This window comes from Sapajus apella, unplaced genomic scaffold (assembly GCF_009761245.1).
Source record: "Sapajus apella isolate SASKATOON/1434 unplaced genomic scaffold, GSC_monkey_1.0 scaffold6, whole genome shotgun sequence".
Classification (NCBI taxonomy): domain Eukaryota; kingdom Metazoa; phylum Chordata; class Mammalia; order Primates; family Cebidae; genus Sapajus; species Sapajus apella.
In genome coordinates, this window is record NW_022436946.1 from 76,073,416 (window position 1) to 76,089,333 (window position 15,918).

The 15,918-nt window shown below is 41.4% G+C and overlaps 1 protein-coding gene across 23 annotated transcripts in view; it reads right to left on the minus strand.

Annotated features, from left to right (window-relative positions):
- The window catches only part of RIMS1 (regulating synaptic membrane exocytosis 1), a 496,468-nt gene that overhangs the window by 207,789 nt on the left and 272,761 nt on the right, over positions 1-15,918 (minus strand). For all 23 annotated transcript variants that reach the window (XM_032275542.1, XM_032275541.1, XM_032275540.1 and 20 more), the window contains exons 5-6: positions 15,105-15,445; positions 10,365-11,227 (exon numbers count right to left, since the gene is read on the minus strand). In XM_032275542.1, the coding sequence (XP_032131433.1) occupies positions 10,365-11,227; positions 15,105-15,445 (1,204 nt within the window). The remainder of the gene's footprint in view (positions 1-10,364; positions 11,228-15,104; positions 15,446-15,918) is intronic.

Below are 15,918 nucleotides of genomic sequence, written 5' to 3' on the forward strand. Positions count from 1 at the left end.
GGACACTGAGGTTGTAAACTCTGATGAGCCCTTTTTGCCAGAAGAAACAGCTTCCCCATCCCCAGCAGTGGCACATCCCCTCCCTGACTCACGCTGACCTCAGCCTTTCCACCTTTGAGGAAATAAACCCTGTGCTGCCTGAGGCAACAGTGATGACCTGCCTTCCCTCAGGCAACTGCCAAGCAAGACAATGTTGATTCTCCTCAGGACTGATCCCCTCTAACACCGCTGTTTGCTTCTAGACCTATAACTAGACTAAAGTCCCAGTGGGCCCGTAAAGGTGAGGTTCAGAGTGTGACCCACGAGGAGATAAGCTACACTCAAAAAGAACTGCTTGAGTTTTCTAATTTATAAAAGCAGAAATCTGTAGAAGAGGCAGGAGAATTTATATTAAGACTGTGAAATAATGGAGGAACACAGAGTTGGATGAGGCTGAAGTTATTGATTTGGGCCGACCACATAGGGATTCTGTATTTAATGTTGCAGCTCTGGGAGTTAAAAAAGGGTTCTAATAGTTTATTTGCTTGGTTAGCTGAAATGTGGATTAAAAGATGGCCCACTGTGAGCACACTGGAAATGCCTGATCTCCCTTGGTTTAATGTAGAGGAGGGAATCCAAAGGTTTAGGAGACTGGAATGCTAGAGTGGATTAGTCACATTAAACCCACTCATCCTAGCTGGGAGGTCCAGAAGATATACCCTTGACCAATGCTTTGATAAATAGATTTATGAGGGCAGCACCTGCATCTTTGACGAGCCCTGTGATTGCTTTTCTCTGTATGCCAGATCTGACAATCGGAACTGCGGTCGCTCAACTACAAAATTTAAGTGCAATTGAAATAATTAGATCCCAAGGTGGTAGGAGCCAAGAGGTAGCACTCAACCATCAAAGGCAAGGTGGGCATAATGGACAGCAGAGACAAAGCAGCAATTAGAATAGCCTGACTTACATGAAGCTCTGGCACTAGCTAATTAATCACAGTATTTCTAGAAGTGAAATTGATAGGAAGCCTACTGCATTCTTACTTAATTTACATAAGCAAAAAACTTCCAGGTCAAGCGGACAAAAGACTAATTTGAATTATTAAAATAGAGAATCACGGCCCCTCAATCAATTTCCAGATTTGAGCCAGTTTCAGACCCAGAACCCACTGAATGAAGGGGAGGCTGGTTCCTCTTGAGAAAGGACCCCACTACACTATAGATAATTTATGCTGCTAATCTTTCCCCCATCCTTCCCCAAGGAGACCATCCTTTTACTAGGGTAACTGTGCACTGGAGAAAGGAAAATGATCAGACATTTCGGGGACTACTGGACACTGGCTCTGAGCTGACATTGATTCCAGGGGACACAAAACATCATTGTAGTCCTCCAATTGAAGTTGGGGCTATGGAGGTCAGGTAATAAATGAAGTTTTAGCTCAGGTCAAACTTACAGTGGGACCCAGTAGGTCCCACATACTGTGGCCATTTCCCCAGTACCAGAGTGCATAATTGGCACAGACACACGTAGCAGCTGGTAGAACCTCCATATTGGCTCCCTGACTGGTAGAGTGAGGACTACTATGGTGGGAAGGGCCAAATGGAAGCCACTAGAGCTGCCTCTACCTAGAATAATGATTCAAAGACAATACTGCATCAAGGACTTGAAAGACGAAGGGGAGGTGATTCCTACCACATCCCCATTCAATGCTCCTATTTGCCCTGTGCAGAAGTTAGATGGATCTTGGAGAATGACAGTGAATTATCGTAAACTTAACCAAGTGGTGGTGACTCCAACTGCAGCTGCTATACCAGATGTGGTTTCATTGTTTGAGCAAGTTAACAAATCTCCTGGTACTTGGTATGCAGCCAATGGTTTGGTAAATGCCTTTTTTCTTTATTCCTGTCCCTAAGGCCCACCAAAAGCAACTTGCCTTCAGCTGGCAAGCCAGCAATATACCTTTAATGTCCTACCTCAGGGGTATATCAACTCTGGCTTTGCATTAATCTTAGTCGGAGAGACCTTGATTGCTTTGCCCTTCCAAAACATAGCACACTGGTCCAGTACATTCACGACATTATGCTGATTGGACACTGTGAGCAGGAAGTGGCAAACACACTGAACTTATTGATGAGACATTTGTATACCAGGGGATGGGAAATAAATTGGACTAAAATTCAGGGAACTTCTACCTCAGTAAAATTTCTAGGGATCCTTGGTGTGGGGCTTGTCAAGATATTCCTTCTAAGGTAAAGGATAGGAGTGGCTCCTATTCCTATTGGCCCCTTCTACACTTCTAAGGCCCCTTCCATAACCAAGAAAGAAATACAACACCTAGTGGGCCTTTTTGAATTTTAGAGGTAACATATTCCTCATTTGGGTGTGTTACTCCGGCCCATTTATCAAGTGACCTGAAAAGCTGCTAGTTTTGGGTGGGGTCCAGAATAGGAAAAGACCCTACAGCAAGTCCAGGCTGCTGTGCAAGCAGCTCTGCCACTTGGTCCATATGATCCAAAAGATCCAATGGTGCTTGAGATGTCAGTGGCAGATAGAGATGCTGTTTGAAGTCTTTGGCAGGCCCCAATAGGAGAATCACAGCGGAAGTTTTTAAGATTTTGGAGCAAGACCCTGCCATCTTCTGCAGATAACTACTCTCCTTCTGAGAGACAGCTCTTGGCCTGTTACTGGGCTTTAGTGAAAACTAAACGTTTGAGCATGGGTCACGTCATCATATGACCTGAACTGACTGCTTTCTGACCCATCTAGCCATAAAGTAGGGAGTGCACAGCAGCATTCCATCATCAAATATACACATGATTGGGCTCAAGCAGGTCCTGAAGGCACAAGTAAGTTACATGAAGAAGTGGTTCAAATGCCCATGGTCTCCACCCCTGCCACCCTACCTTCTCTCCCCCAGCCTGCACTGATGGTCTCATCAGGAGTTACCTGTGATCAGTTGACAGAGGAAGAGAAGACTAGGACCTGGTTCACAGATGATTCTCTACCATATGCAGGCACTACCTGAAAGCAGAAAGCTGCAGCACTATAGCCCCTTTCTTTTTTTTTTTTTTTCTTATTTTTGTTTTTTTGAGCTGGAGTTGTCTTATTGCCAGGCTGGAGTGCAATGGCATGATCTCGGCTCACCAACCTCCATTTCCTGGGTTCAAGTGATTCTCCTGCCTCAGCCTCCCAAGTAGCTAGGATTACAGGCATGTACCACCACCCCTGGATAATTTTGTATTTTTAGTAGAGACAGGGTTTCTTCATGTTGGTCAGGCTGGTCTCGAACTTCCAACCTCAGGTGATCTGCCTGCCTCAGCCTCACAAAATGCTGGGATTACAGGTGTGAGCCACTGCGTCTAGCCCATTACAGCCCCTTTCTAGGACATCCCTGAATGACGGTAGTGAAGGCAAATCTTCCCGGGGGCAGAACTTTGAGCAATGTACCTGGTTGGGCACTCTGTGTGAAAGGAGAAATGGCCAGATGTGTGATTATAAACTGATTCATGGGCTGTAGCCAATAGTTTGGCTGGATGGTGAGGGACTTGGAAGTGGCATGACTGGAAAATTGGTGACAAAGAAATTTGGGGAAGAGGTATGTTGATGGACCTGTCTGAGTGGTCAAAAACTGAAACTAAAGATATTTGTATCCCATGTGAGTGTTCACCATGTATGACCTCCACAGAGGAGGATTTTAATAATCAAGTGGATAGGATGACTTGTTCTGTGGATACCACTCAGCCTCTTTTCTCAGCCACCCCTGTCATCACCCAATGGGCCCATGAACAAAGTGGCCATGGTGGCAGGGATGGAGGTTACACATGTGCTCAGCAACATGGACTTCCACTCACCAAAGCTGACCTGGCTGTGGCTACTGCTGAGTGCCCAATTTGCTAGCAGCAGGGACCAACAGTGAGCCCTTGATATGGCACCATTCCTCAGAGTGATCAGCCAGCTACTTGGTGGCAGGTTGATTATATTGGACCTCCTCCATCATGGAAGGGGCAGCAGTTTGTCCTCACCTGTCCGGAACAGACACTCCGGATACAGGTTTGCCTATCCTGTATGCAATGCTTCTTCCAAGACTACCATCCATGGACTCACGAAATGCCTTATCCACCATCATGGTATTCCACACAGCATTGCCTCTGATGAAGGCACTCACTTTATGGCTAAAGAAGTGCAACTTCTTACTGTGGTTACAAAGTGTGGCTGGTCTCATGCTCATAAAATTCACTGGTCTTACCATGTTCCCCACTGTCCTGAAGCAGTTGGATTGACAGAACAGTGGAATGGCCCTTTGAAGTCACAATTAAAACACCAACTAGGTGACAATACTTCGCAGGGCTGGGGCAAAGTTCTCCAAAGGGCTGTGTATGCTCTGACTCATCATCCAGTATATGGACGATGTTTTCCCATAGCCAGGATTCACGGGTCCAGGAATGAAGAGGTAGAAGTAGAAGTGGCACAACTCACCATCATCCCTAGAGACTAACTAGGAAAATTTTTGCTTCCTGTTTCCACAACATCATGTTCTGCTGGTCTAAAGGTCTTAATTCCAGAAGAAGGAACCTGTTACCAGAAGACACAACAATAATTCCATTAAACTGGAAGTTAATATTGCCACCTCGCCACTTTGAGGTCCTCCTACCCTTAAGTTAATAGGCTAAGAAGGGAGTTACAGTGTAGGCTTGGGTGACTGATCTGGACTATCAAGATGAAATCAGTCTACTACTTCATAATGGAGGCAAGGAAAAGTATTCCTGGAATACAGGAGATCCCTACTATCATGCCTGTAGTTTCCCATTTACCTTAATGGGAAACTACAACAGCCCAATCCAGATAAGACGAAAAATGACCTAGACCCTTTAGGAATAAAAGTTTGGGTCGCTCTACCAGGTAAAAAACTACAACTTGCTGAGGTGCTTGCTGAAGGCAAAAGAAATACAGAATGGGTAGTGGAATAAGGTAGTCATCAATACCAACTATGACCACATGACCAGTTGCAGAAATGAGAAATGTAATTGTCATGAGTATTTCTTCCTTATTTTGTTAATAACATATTTGTGCATGTTTACACTTGTACAAAGAAAATATCTTCATCTTATTTCATTTTCCTTTTATCATGTGACATAAGATTTACTGACTTCGTATCAGCATTTAAGTGTTGTTAACTTTATTTAATAGCATTTGAGTTGGGGATTGGTATGTTTCTGGTTGTATGAAGGACAGCTGTATTACATTGGGCATAATTATGACCTTATTATTGTCTTTATTTGAAGATTATGTATGATTTCAAGAGATGTGTATGGGTTCAAGTTGACAAGGGGTAGACTTGTGATGATTAATATTGAGTGTCAACTTGATTGGAATGAAGCATGCAAAGTATTATTCCTGGGTGTGTCTGTGAGGGTGTTGCCAAAGGAGATTAACATCAGAGTCAGTGGACTGGGAAGGGCAGACCCACCCTCAATCTGGGCAGGCACAATCTCATCAGCTGCTAGCACGGCCAGAATAAAAGCAGATAGAACATGAGAAGACTAGACTGGTTTAGCCTTCCCGCCTTCTATCTGTGTGGGATGCTTCCTATCCTCAATAATCAGACTCCAAGTTCTACAGCTTTGGGACTTCAACTGGCTTCCTTGCTCTTCAGCATGCAGACAGCCTATCGTGGAACCTCACCTTGTGAAGGTGTGACTCAATACTCCTTAATAAACTCCCCTTTATATATGCATCTATCCTATAGTTTTGTCTCTCTAGAGAACACTAATATGCATATCCATCTCCATCAACAGATATCTGGGTCAGGCATAGTGGCTCACACCTGTAATTCCAGCACTTTGGGAGGCCGAGGTGGGTGGATCATGAGATCAGGAGATCGAGACCATCCTGGCCAACATGGTGAAACCCCATCTCTATTAAAAATACAAAAATTAGCTGGGCCTGGTGGCACATGCCTGTAGTCCCAGCTACTTGGGAGCCTAAAGCAGGAGAATCGCTTGAACCTGGGAGATGGAGGTTGTAGTGAGCCTAGATTGCGCCACTGCACTCTAGCCTGGCAACAGAGTGAGACTCTGTCTCAAAAAAAAAAAAAAAAAAAAAAAAAAAAAGGAGATATCTGGACACAAAGTATATCTACATTTTTATTTAATGCCTTCATTACTTCAGGAAAAAAATACGTGTTCATAAAACAGTATTAAGACACAAAAGGCAGTCAAGAGAGTTTACCTGCCATCGGACTTTTCACAAGCCCATAAATAATATGCAACTTATGAAGAGAAGTCATTGGCAGGTGAGCTGACTGATCCCATAAACATATATTACATTCCAAAGATACCTATTTTAAGTTAGGTTGCAGCAATAATAACAGAATTAGCTTTTCTTTTTTTTTTTTTTTTTTTTTTTTTTTTGGGACAAAGTTTCTTTCTCTTGACCAGGCTGGAGCACAGTGGTATGATCTCCGCTCACTACAACCTCCGTTTCCTGGGTTCAAGTATTTCTCCTGACAGCCTCCTGAGTAGCTGGGACTTGTAGACACAAGCTGCCACACCCCCCGTAATTTTTTGTATTTTAGTAGAGATGGTTCACCATGTTGTCCAGGCTCGTCTCAAACTCCTGAGCTCAGGCAATCTGCCCTCCTTGGCCTCCCAAATTGCTGGGATTACAGGCATGAGCCACTGCGCCTGGTCAGAATGAGCTTTCTTAATTGTTCCTATATATAGTGTGAGATTATGTGGGCACATCTATATGGGGGGACACATATACATGCAGTTTGGACATAGAATGAGGAAGCAAAGTAATTTTTAAATAAAATTATAATATTTTATATATAATTTATTATGTAATTTGGCAATTATAAAGAAAGCCAAAAAGCTGCAAAGAGTCCCCCTAAATACAAAAACAGCAAGAAACACTCAAGGACCCCAACACTTCTACAAGGATGATGACCAGCACCATTAAATTTAGGATTGTGGCCAGTTTAAATCTCAGTGAACAGAAGCAAAATGAGGAGAATCTTCAAAATAAGCACATAATTTTTATATTATATTGAAGCATTTTCTATATAAGCACCATCTAATGGAACTTTTTGTGATAATCATTCCTCAGCACCAGGCTTTTTGGCTAGTTCTTCAGAAGAAGGAAACTTTTAAGTTCATTTTATTTTAATAAATTGAAATAGCTACATGGGGCCTACAGTAACATACATAGGAAATTTAGACTGCCACATAATATTCCCACAACTTTTGGAGTATAAATTTTTTAACCTCAAAATTACTACCTTAAACACAACACATAACACCTTGCTTGATACAATACTTGGGAAGTACAGTTGATGCTTGAACCCAGGGGTTAGGAGAGTTGTGACCCCCAAGTAGTCAGAAATTTGAGCATAACTTTTGATCCAGAAGACCTTAACTACTAATAGTCTACTGTTGACCAGAACCTACTATTTACTGATAGTATAAATAGTCAATTAACACAAATTTTGTATGTTATATGTGTCATATACCCTATTCTTATAATAAAGTAAGCTTACAACAAAGTAAAAGAAAATGTTATTAAGGAAATCATAAGGAAGAGAAAATGTATTTACTAGTCATTAAGTAAGAGTGGGTCATCAAAAAGGTCTTCATCCTCATTGTCTTCACATCGAGGAGGAGGAGAAAGAGGCTTGTTGTCTTGGGATGTAAGAGGCAAAAGTGGAGGAGATGAAAGGGGAGGCAGGAAAGGCAGGCACACCTGGTGTAACTTTATGGCAATGCATGGTAATTTCTGTCTGACATTTTTGCTTTTCTATTTCTCTAAAATATTTCTGTATGGTACCAATCTTTTTTCCATCATTTGATTTAGTGTCATTGTCTCTATCACAGAAGGATCCATATGGTAATAGAAGTCAAAAGGAGTCTTGAATAACATGAACCCTCTACCAGACTGTCTAATGTCAGCCTGTTTTCTGGCACTGCTTCTTTTATATCTTCTTCTTCACTGTCTGTCATTGGTTAAGAAGCACTCATCCATCAAGTCATCTTCTGTTAATCCCTCCGCTGTGGTATCTATTAACTCTGGAATCTATATTTAGAAACCCTTCACTCCACACTTTTTTTCCATCATATCCATAATCTCTTTCATGATTTCCTTGACTTGCCTTTTCATAAATCCTGTGAAGTCAAGTACAACATCTGATATACTTTTCTCTAGAAGTAATGAATTGTTTGGGGTCCGATGGCTTTCATGTTTTTCTTTTTTTTTTTTTTTTTTTTTCTATAACAATGATGGCATCTTCAGTGGTGTAATCTTACCAGATTTTCATTATGTTCTATTTATTGGGGTTCTCTTCCATAGTGTTACAATCTTGTCCATACAGTACTATGTGAAATGAGCCTTTAAGGTCCAGAAACTGAATTGGAATCTTTGTGTCTGGGGGCAAGTAAACCACTTCAACACCTTTTGTGTTGAACTCACGGGGTTCTGGGTAGTTAGGGGCATTGTTCAATATAAAGAGAACTTTAAAAGACAGTCCCTTACTAGCAATGTACTTCCTAACTTGAGGGACAAAACATCTATGTATCCATCCAGAAAAAGAACTCTTGTCTAGGCCTTCTTGTACAACCAAAAGGCTGGCAGTTAGTGTTTATGTTTTTCCTTCAGTGCTCCGGGGGTTAGCAGATTTACACCTAGCGGCAGCCCTTACTGCATTTGCACAAAACAGTAGAGCTAGGCTATCCCTTCCTGCCTTAAATCCTAGCGCTTGCTTCTCTTCCTGACTACTAAATGTCTTTTATGGCACTTATTTTTTGCCAAATAAAGCACTTTGCATTAAAAACCTCTGCAGCCACATATCCTTTCTCCTCAATAGTTTTCTTAATGGCATCTAGAACTTATCTCTGTTGGTCCACAGAAGCTGCTTCTACTTTTATTTTGACATTTTTTAAAAGCCAAACCTCTTTCTGAAATGATCAAGCCATCCTTTTCTGGCATTTAATTCTCTAGCTTTAGGTCCTTCACTATTCTTCTGCTTTGTCATATGCTGACTTTGCTTTTCTTTTTTCTATAGTGTCTATAGATATGATTTCTTATAGCAATCCTGCACCCACATAAAAGCTGCACTTGTAATGCAAGATAAAAGTTTTTCACAAAAAGTGTAAGGGTTTTGCTTCTGCTGGCATAGCTGCAGCAACAGCGTCACAAATTTCTTTTTCAACAGTGGTCCTTACACTGGATTAATTTATCTTGAAATGGCAGGCAACTGCAGCTGCAGACCTCAATCTGCAATACGCATCAAGCAATTCTAATGTCATGACTTTGCTTCTTGGGAGAACTTCTAGTGTCACTAATGACACTCTGTATGTGTCTCATGGTATTATTCAAGGTTAATAATATTGCACTAAACATCACAAATATATGCGAGAACAAGATACCATGCAATTTACTGGAGAAATAAACTGCTCAAAGGGAGATGATAAGCATCGCAGGGCATTTTAAAGTGATGCATGCAATACTAAAGTGCACTTCAAGAGGCTAAGAAATTATTACAGTAATACAGTATGCACTATAGTTCATTTTATAGTTAAGATTTAATACCGCACCTTTACATGTGTTTACATTTCTTCCCACTGCAAATGGTGCCATATACAGTCTATAAGTATGTATACATTTTATTAACTTTTTATAATCTATTCATGTATATTTTATGGTAGTAAATGATAAAACAGACTAGTAAGTATATATATTGTATGCATTCATGACATACCTAACTTTTTCTTATTTTCTTAAAATATTTCCAGGCTACCCTGTTCATCCACAAGTTTTTTGAAATTGCTGCAAATCTCAAAAAAAATTAAAAATCGTCTATTTATTGAAAAAAAAATTTACGTATAAGTGGACCCATCCAGTGCAGTTCAAATCCGTGTTATTCAAAAATAAACTGTAATTTGTTCACAAATTGTGAGAAAGATTAATTTGAAGTTTCAAAAAAAAAAAACTACCTTTACAATTGGAATATTACATAACTGACATTTTTAAATGTATTTTTCCTTTATAAGGCATAATTTTCATTTTCTAGCAAATAAATTGTTTTTCACCGAACAATGAATCCACCCTAAAATATCTTAAAATTATTAGACTGCATACCAAATTTACAGAATGACAGGACGCAATATCACCAAGAACCCTTGTAGCCTAAACTAGGGGCTTGTTGTGTTTTAAAATCTCACAAATCAATCAATCAAATTAAATTAATTTTTAAAAAAAGACCTTCCACTGGAGGTAACGCCATCTATCTGTGAGAATTCCCAGCCTCACTGCTGAATCCAGCACCTCGCCCGGCACACACGCCTCTGCGCCTGGCTGCGGTGCCCGCGCGGCCAGCGCCGCCCCCTTACCTTTCTCGCTGACGCTCTCGCTCTCCAGCTCCACGTCCTCACAGCTGGTGTACTCCGGAGTCGACACGCCCTCCTCCTCAGAGCTGCTCACCGACATCTGCCGCTTCTTGCCGCCCCTCTTGGACCTGTGCGGCTTGGGCGGGGACGGCCGCACCGACTCAGACTGGTCTGAGCTCAGCGAGTCGTTCCGCAGCATGGTCTCCACCTTCTCACGCTTCGCCTTCCGGATGAGGACTGCCGAGCTAGGGTCCAGGCGGCTCTGCTTCCTGAGGGGCTCCTGGGCTTTGAGCTCAGCGGCTTCTGCGGAAACCGGCCCATGCCTGGGCGCTGGCGGGCTGTGGTTCGTTAGCTGCTTGGCGCCTGGCGCCCTGGTCTCCGCAGTCCTCTCAGCCGAGTAGGCCCGCGGTGAGTCCGGAGGCGAGGCCCTGGCCGCCACCGGCGCACGTTTGCCGACCTTGCCCTCCGGCAGCGCGGCGCCCTCCTCGGTGCGCGGGAGCGCCACGTCGCTGTGGCGCCGTTCGTGCCTCGCGCGGGACACCCGGGCGTGCATGCGCATCTGCTGCTCCTCAGGCGGCGGTTTCACCGGATACCTAGCCAGGTTCGGGTCGCTGCGGTACCTGGTCTGATATTCCTCCTCTTTCTTTTGCTTTTCCTCATCCGCCGCTTTGCCCTCATCCCGTTTTTCTGGCACGTCTGCATAATCCTGTGATCGCCCTTTCTCAAGCCTTCGGCTTTCCCGCCTTTCTTTGCGCTCCCGTTCTTCGACGGCCCCCTCCCCGGGCTGCGCTGTCTTTGGCACGCGTTTCCGCTCGCTCCTCAGGGCTCCTTTGCCATTCTGCTCAGAAAGCCCTGGAGTCTTCTTTCTATGATATATAAAGGAACGTCAAGGAGAGCAATTTATAAACTTAGAGAATAGACATAAAAATCATGTTTTCTTCTCATTCCAATCTTAAATCATTTGTTACAATAATTAGTTATAATTTGATGTGTAATTAAAAATGTAGATGATAACCACATTAAAAGGCTATATCTGATGAGCCTTTTAAATATGGCTCCTTTGCGGGACAATATATTCAGGGACTTAAAAATTTGGTTTCACATTAAAAATTTTTAAAACAAATTAACCAGATCAATTAAAACTTAATAATTTCAATAAATGAACAAGTTTTGTGCTCATTTCTGCTTGTGACAAAGAATTAAATATGTTTTAGATGAAAATAATATAGATAATATAGGAGCAAAATATATACATATCACTTCAAATTAATATATACTTGATATATATTTGGATAATACATACTGGCAATCTTTTATTATAGCTGAAACTTTTAAAGCAATGTTAATACAAGCATGTCCATTTGAGAAATCAAATCTAATAGCACTTCTTGAATAGTGGAAGAAAAGTAATTTTAACTTGATCATGTGCACCCAAACACTTTTGTAGGAAGTTGGTTAGGAAAAATATGGCTAACACATAGTTTTCATTTTTCCTTCCTCAGATAAAAACAAATAGAAATACTAAAATTTTTGAAATTGTTATTCATTCTCATTCTCTCTCCCTCTTCTTCCTTTCAGGATATGGTCCTAAAGAGGAAAACAGTTTGAGTCCTATTTTTCTTTTCATGCTGTCAAAGGCACTGGCAAATACAAAAATAAAGGAAAAGGGTTTGGCTATCTTTGAATCTTGTATATGTATCATTCAGTTGTTCCTTTCAAGTCCTTCTCTGTACACTGAAGTGCACCTGATTTTGAAAAGTCCCAGCAGTTATACCAGAAGTTACTAAAAGTAGGTGACAACGAGGTGTCCTGACACTATATGATCTAACATGCAATTAAAATGGACCTAAGGTTGTGCGGGGAATGCTAAGGTCCACAGAGAGGGCTCTCAAGAGGTAACATCATTTGATTGGAAATGCAAAGGCAGATGTCATGAACAAAATTGAGAAAAAAAAAATACCAGATAGTAAAAAGTGGGACAATTTCTATTGTGGGTTACCAAAGTATCAGTTGCTAAGATATGTTTTGGGGTGAGTTTGAGGAAAGGCTAGTAATGGTAGAGTGAAACGGTAAAGGGTTTCAAGCGGCACTGGAAAAAAAAGCAGAAGCATGGTGAGCTCTCCTTGAGGTATTTAGATTATGATGGCCCTTTGAAGTGAAAGGGATTTGGTTCTGAAGGTGGAACTGTAAGGGTGTTGGAATTTTACAATGTAAGGGATCTAATGGGAACACATATTAATTATTATCAAATATAGTTTTCATAAGAGTGTGATGGTTGCACTACATTTAGCAGCTCATTGAAGCATACTTGCTCTTGTTAGAAGTTTACATTGAGTCAATTTACTTTTCTTGAAATGCTGATAAATAATACTTACCTTGCAGGGTCATGTGAGGATTAGAGACACCATTTGTGAAGACGTTTTATGAAAGGGTAGAGTGTTATGCAAATGGAAGGAGTTCTCCAGTGTCTCTGATTATTTTATACTTTTATTCTTTTTATTCTTTTATACTGATTCTAATTATACTTTTTCTCATCTCTACCTTTAATTGTTCTGTTTCCACTAACTCCTTGTCAGTGTACAAAATATGGTCAAGAATTCTTCAGTAACTTAAAGCAAAGAGTGTCTTTCTTTCAATCTTGCTTCTCTGAAGTTGTCCAGCTCTTTACCACTGGCCGCTTCTCTTCCTGCTCTTGTACCTCCCAATTCCTCACTGCTTTCCTATGAATTTATATCATTAGTAAAGGTATTTGTCCCTATCAATCTTCTAATTTTAACTAGAAGTCAGAACAAAAAGTCTCTATTCAGCCCTTGTTATTGAATTTTTGTAGTTTTTCACTATATGTAAAACAGAACTCTTTCCTCTTGAGAAACTTTACAGCTCCAAATTCTCTGTCTTATTTAAAAGTATCATCTTCCAACCAGTTCCAAACTGCACTTTCAGTATTTTTGTCTCTTCTTCTTCCACCAAATGCTATTAATTCTACCTTCCCTAAGATATCTCTGTTGTCCTTTCTATCCTTCTCCAAATAGTTTAGTTACACTCATTCTCTCTTCTTGTACTGCCCTCTTATACTCTCTCTAGCTCCCTTACAACTCCTGAGTATCTTATAAAGCTTAATTCAGAAGTCACTTCCTCTTTCCTAGAGCTCTCGAAGTACTATACATATTGCCTAGCTTTGATCAAATTAGCATCCTGGTTAATTGCTTAGGTGTCTGTCTTCCCTAGGACAGTGTGTGGTCTCTTCCCTAGGATATGTCAGAAAAGGGACCATGTATGTTCTAATATGTTCTAATCATCTTCATACCCTCTGGTTCCTGGCAGTGTTTATCTATAGTAAATACACAATGACTACTGGCTTGAATAATAGCTACATTCACTGAAAGCCTACCACGTTCCAGGTTAGGAACAAATGTTCTTTTCTAATACCTACTACAACCCTGCAAGTGAGTTTTTACTGCGTATTGTAGCAAAGCCAGGACTGGAATCCAGACCTGTTTAACTTTGAAGTCCTTACTCTTTTACTATACGGGCTTTGTTTGAAAAGGGGTTCAAAAGCTTTCGTTGGAGCTTTTTTTCTCCATGTGATGGTTACACATTCAAAAACAACAAGCCCAATCCAGGTCCTAACAAAAGTCCTGGCCCCCAAACCATGAGCTTCATGAAGATAAGGGGTCTGTCTTCCTTGTCAACACTTTTTCCCAGTGCATAGTTTCATGTTTGCCCATGAATACATTTTTGAATGAATCAACCAATCAAAGTAAATAATCTGATCATATTAGCCCCTGTTTAAATATTCAGTGGCTTCCCTTTCTGCCTACAATAAAAGTGACAAAATGTAACCTGGGTCAGGTGTGGTGGCTCACACCTATAATCCCAGCACTTTGGGAGGCCAAGGCAGGCAGATCACGAGGTCAAGAGATTGAGACCATCCTGGCCAACATGGTGAAACCCATTTCTACTAAAAATACAAAAATTAGCTGGGCGTGGTGGCACACGCCTGTAGTCCCAGCTACTCGGGAGGCTGAGGCAGGAGAATCGCTTGGACCCGGGAGGCAGAGGTTGCAGTTAGCCGAGATTGTGCCACTGCACTCCAGCCTGGAGACAGAGTGAGACTCCGTCAGAAAAAAAAAAAAAAAATGTAACCTGTCCCTTCACTACCTCACCAGCCTTTTCTCCCCAACATTCCCTCTACTTCTTGCACTGTAGCCAGTAGCTATCCTTTAGGAGGTCCTCACATTGGGCTTATTCCCTCAGGCCATATGCCTGTGCAGATCCTGGAGCACCCATCCTAACCTGGTTAATCCCAAAGTCACTCGTTAGAGCTCAGCATAAAAGAAATTTCCTTAAAGAAGGCTTCTCTGATGTGTCCACATATATTTTCCAACAGGTCAGATTCCCCCATCACATCCTCTCAGAGCACACTTAATTAAAGGGCTAGTTTTAAGTGAAACATGATCTAAGAACTTTTCTGAGTTCACCCTTGGAAGTCGGTAGCTCAGCTGGGTGACTTAGTTCATGTTTACGTCTGTGCATGACAAGAAAGAAAAGCTTTTCAACAAAGATCTCCTAAGGAATACATTCTAGAGATAGACAACACCACTCAGGCCTGATGCTTTTCCATGTGTGGCCTGAGAAGTACTACTTCCACATATTCCTCTTAGTAGAAGTTAAAGTTTTGAACATGGGTTTGTTCTCCTAGCAAAACCTTGACTTTTGCTTACAGGGTGAAAGAACTATTACCTCTCTCTAGGAGGTTCACTTCTAGACCTGGATGAAGCCTGCTTCTGTTCAGGCCCCAAGGCTTGCTGCGAGGGCTCAGCCCCTTTGCTCCTGTCTGGTGGTGCGCTGGGAGGAGCACCGTCCTGGGAGGAGGCAGCTGCTGTGCTCAGGGGCGTCTGAGATCGAGATCGCTCTTGGAGTCGTGCTTTCTTTTCTCTTGGTACCTCAGAGCCAGTACCTGTAGCTGTATCACTCAGGGTTCCATCCTGGCTTGTCTGCTGAGGGCCACTTCCGAAGAACCATGCCCCAGATTTGGTTAAGATTTCTTGTTGCTTTCGACATAAATTGCATACCCACATAACCTATTTGAAGAGGAAAGAACAATATAAATTTTTATGCCCTCTTGGAAATAACTTTTCAGTATATTAAATTATCTTTAAGAAAAAAAAACAGTATTCATCTTCATATTTATCCTTGCAAATTTCTTGTGAAAATGGTACTCCCACAAGTCACAGTCAAATATATGAATGCCTAGACAGGAACTTGTCTGAGACTAGAGTGCCTCTGTGAAGCCAGAGTACGAGTTTCTCAGCATTTCTAATTTGTTGATTGTGAGTTTCCTTTTACCATATATCTGTCATATTTTGTATGATTGACTCTGGAGTGTTAGCAAAAATGTTCTAAGCAGGCTAGTTATTAGAAAAATGTTACCAGGAACTACAGAATCAACATATATATATATACATAAACCTCAGTACTTGAAAGTGTTTAAAAGAAGGCTGTCTCATCCACAATTAAAGGCAATATTAAAAATATTCATATGAAAGAAACAAAA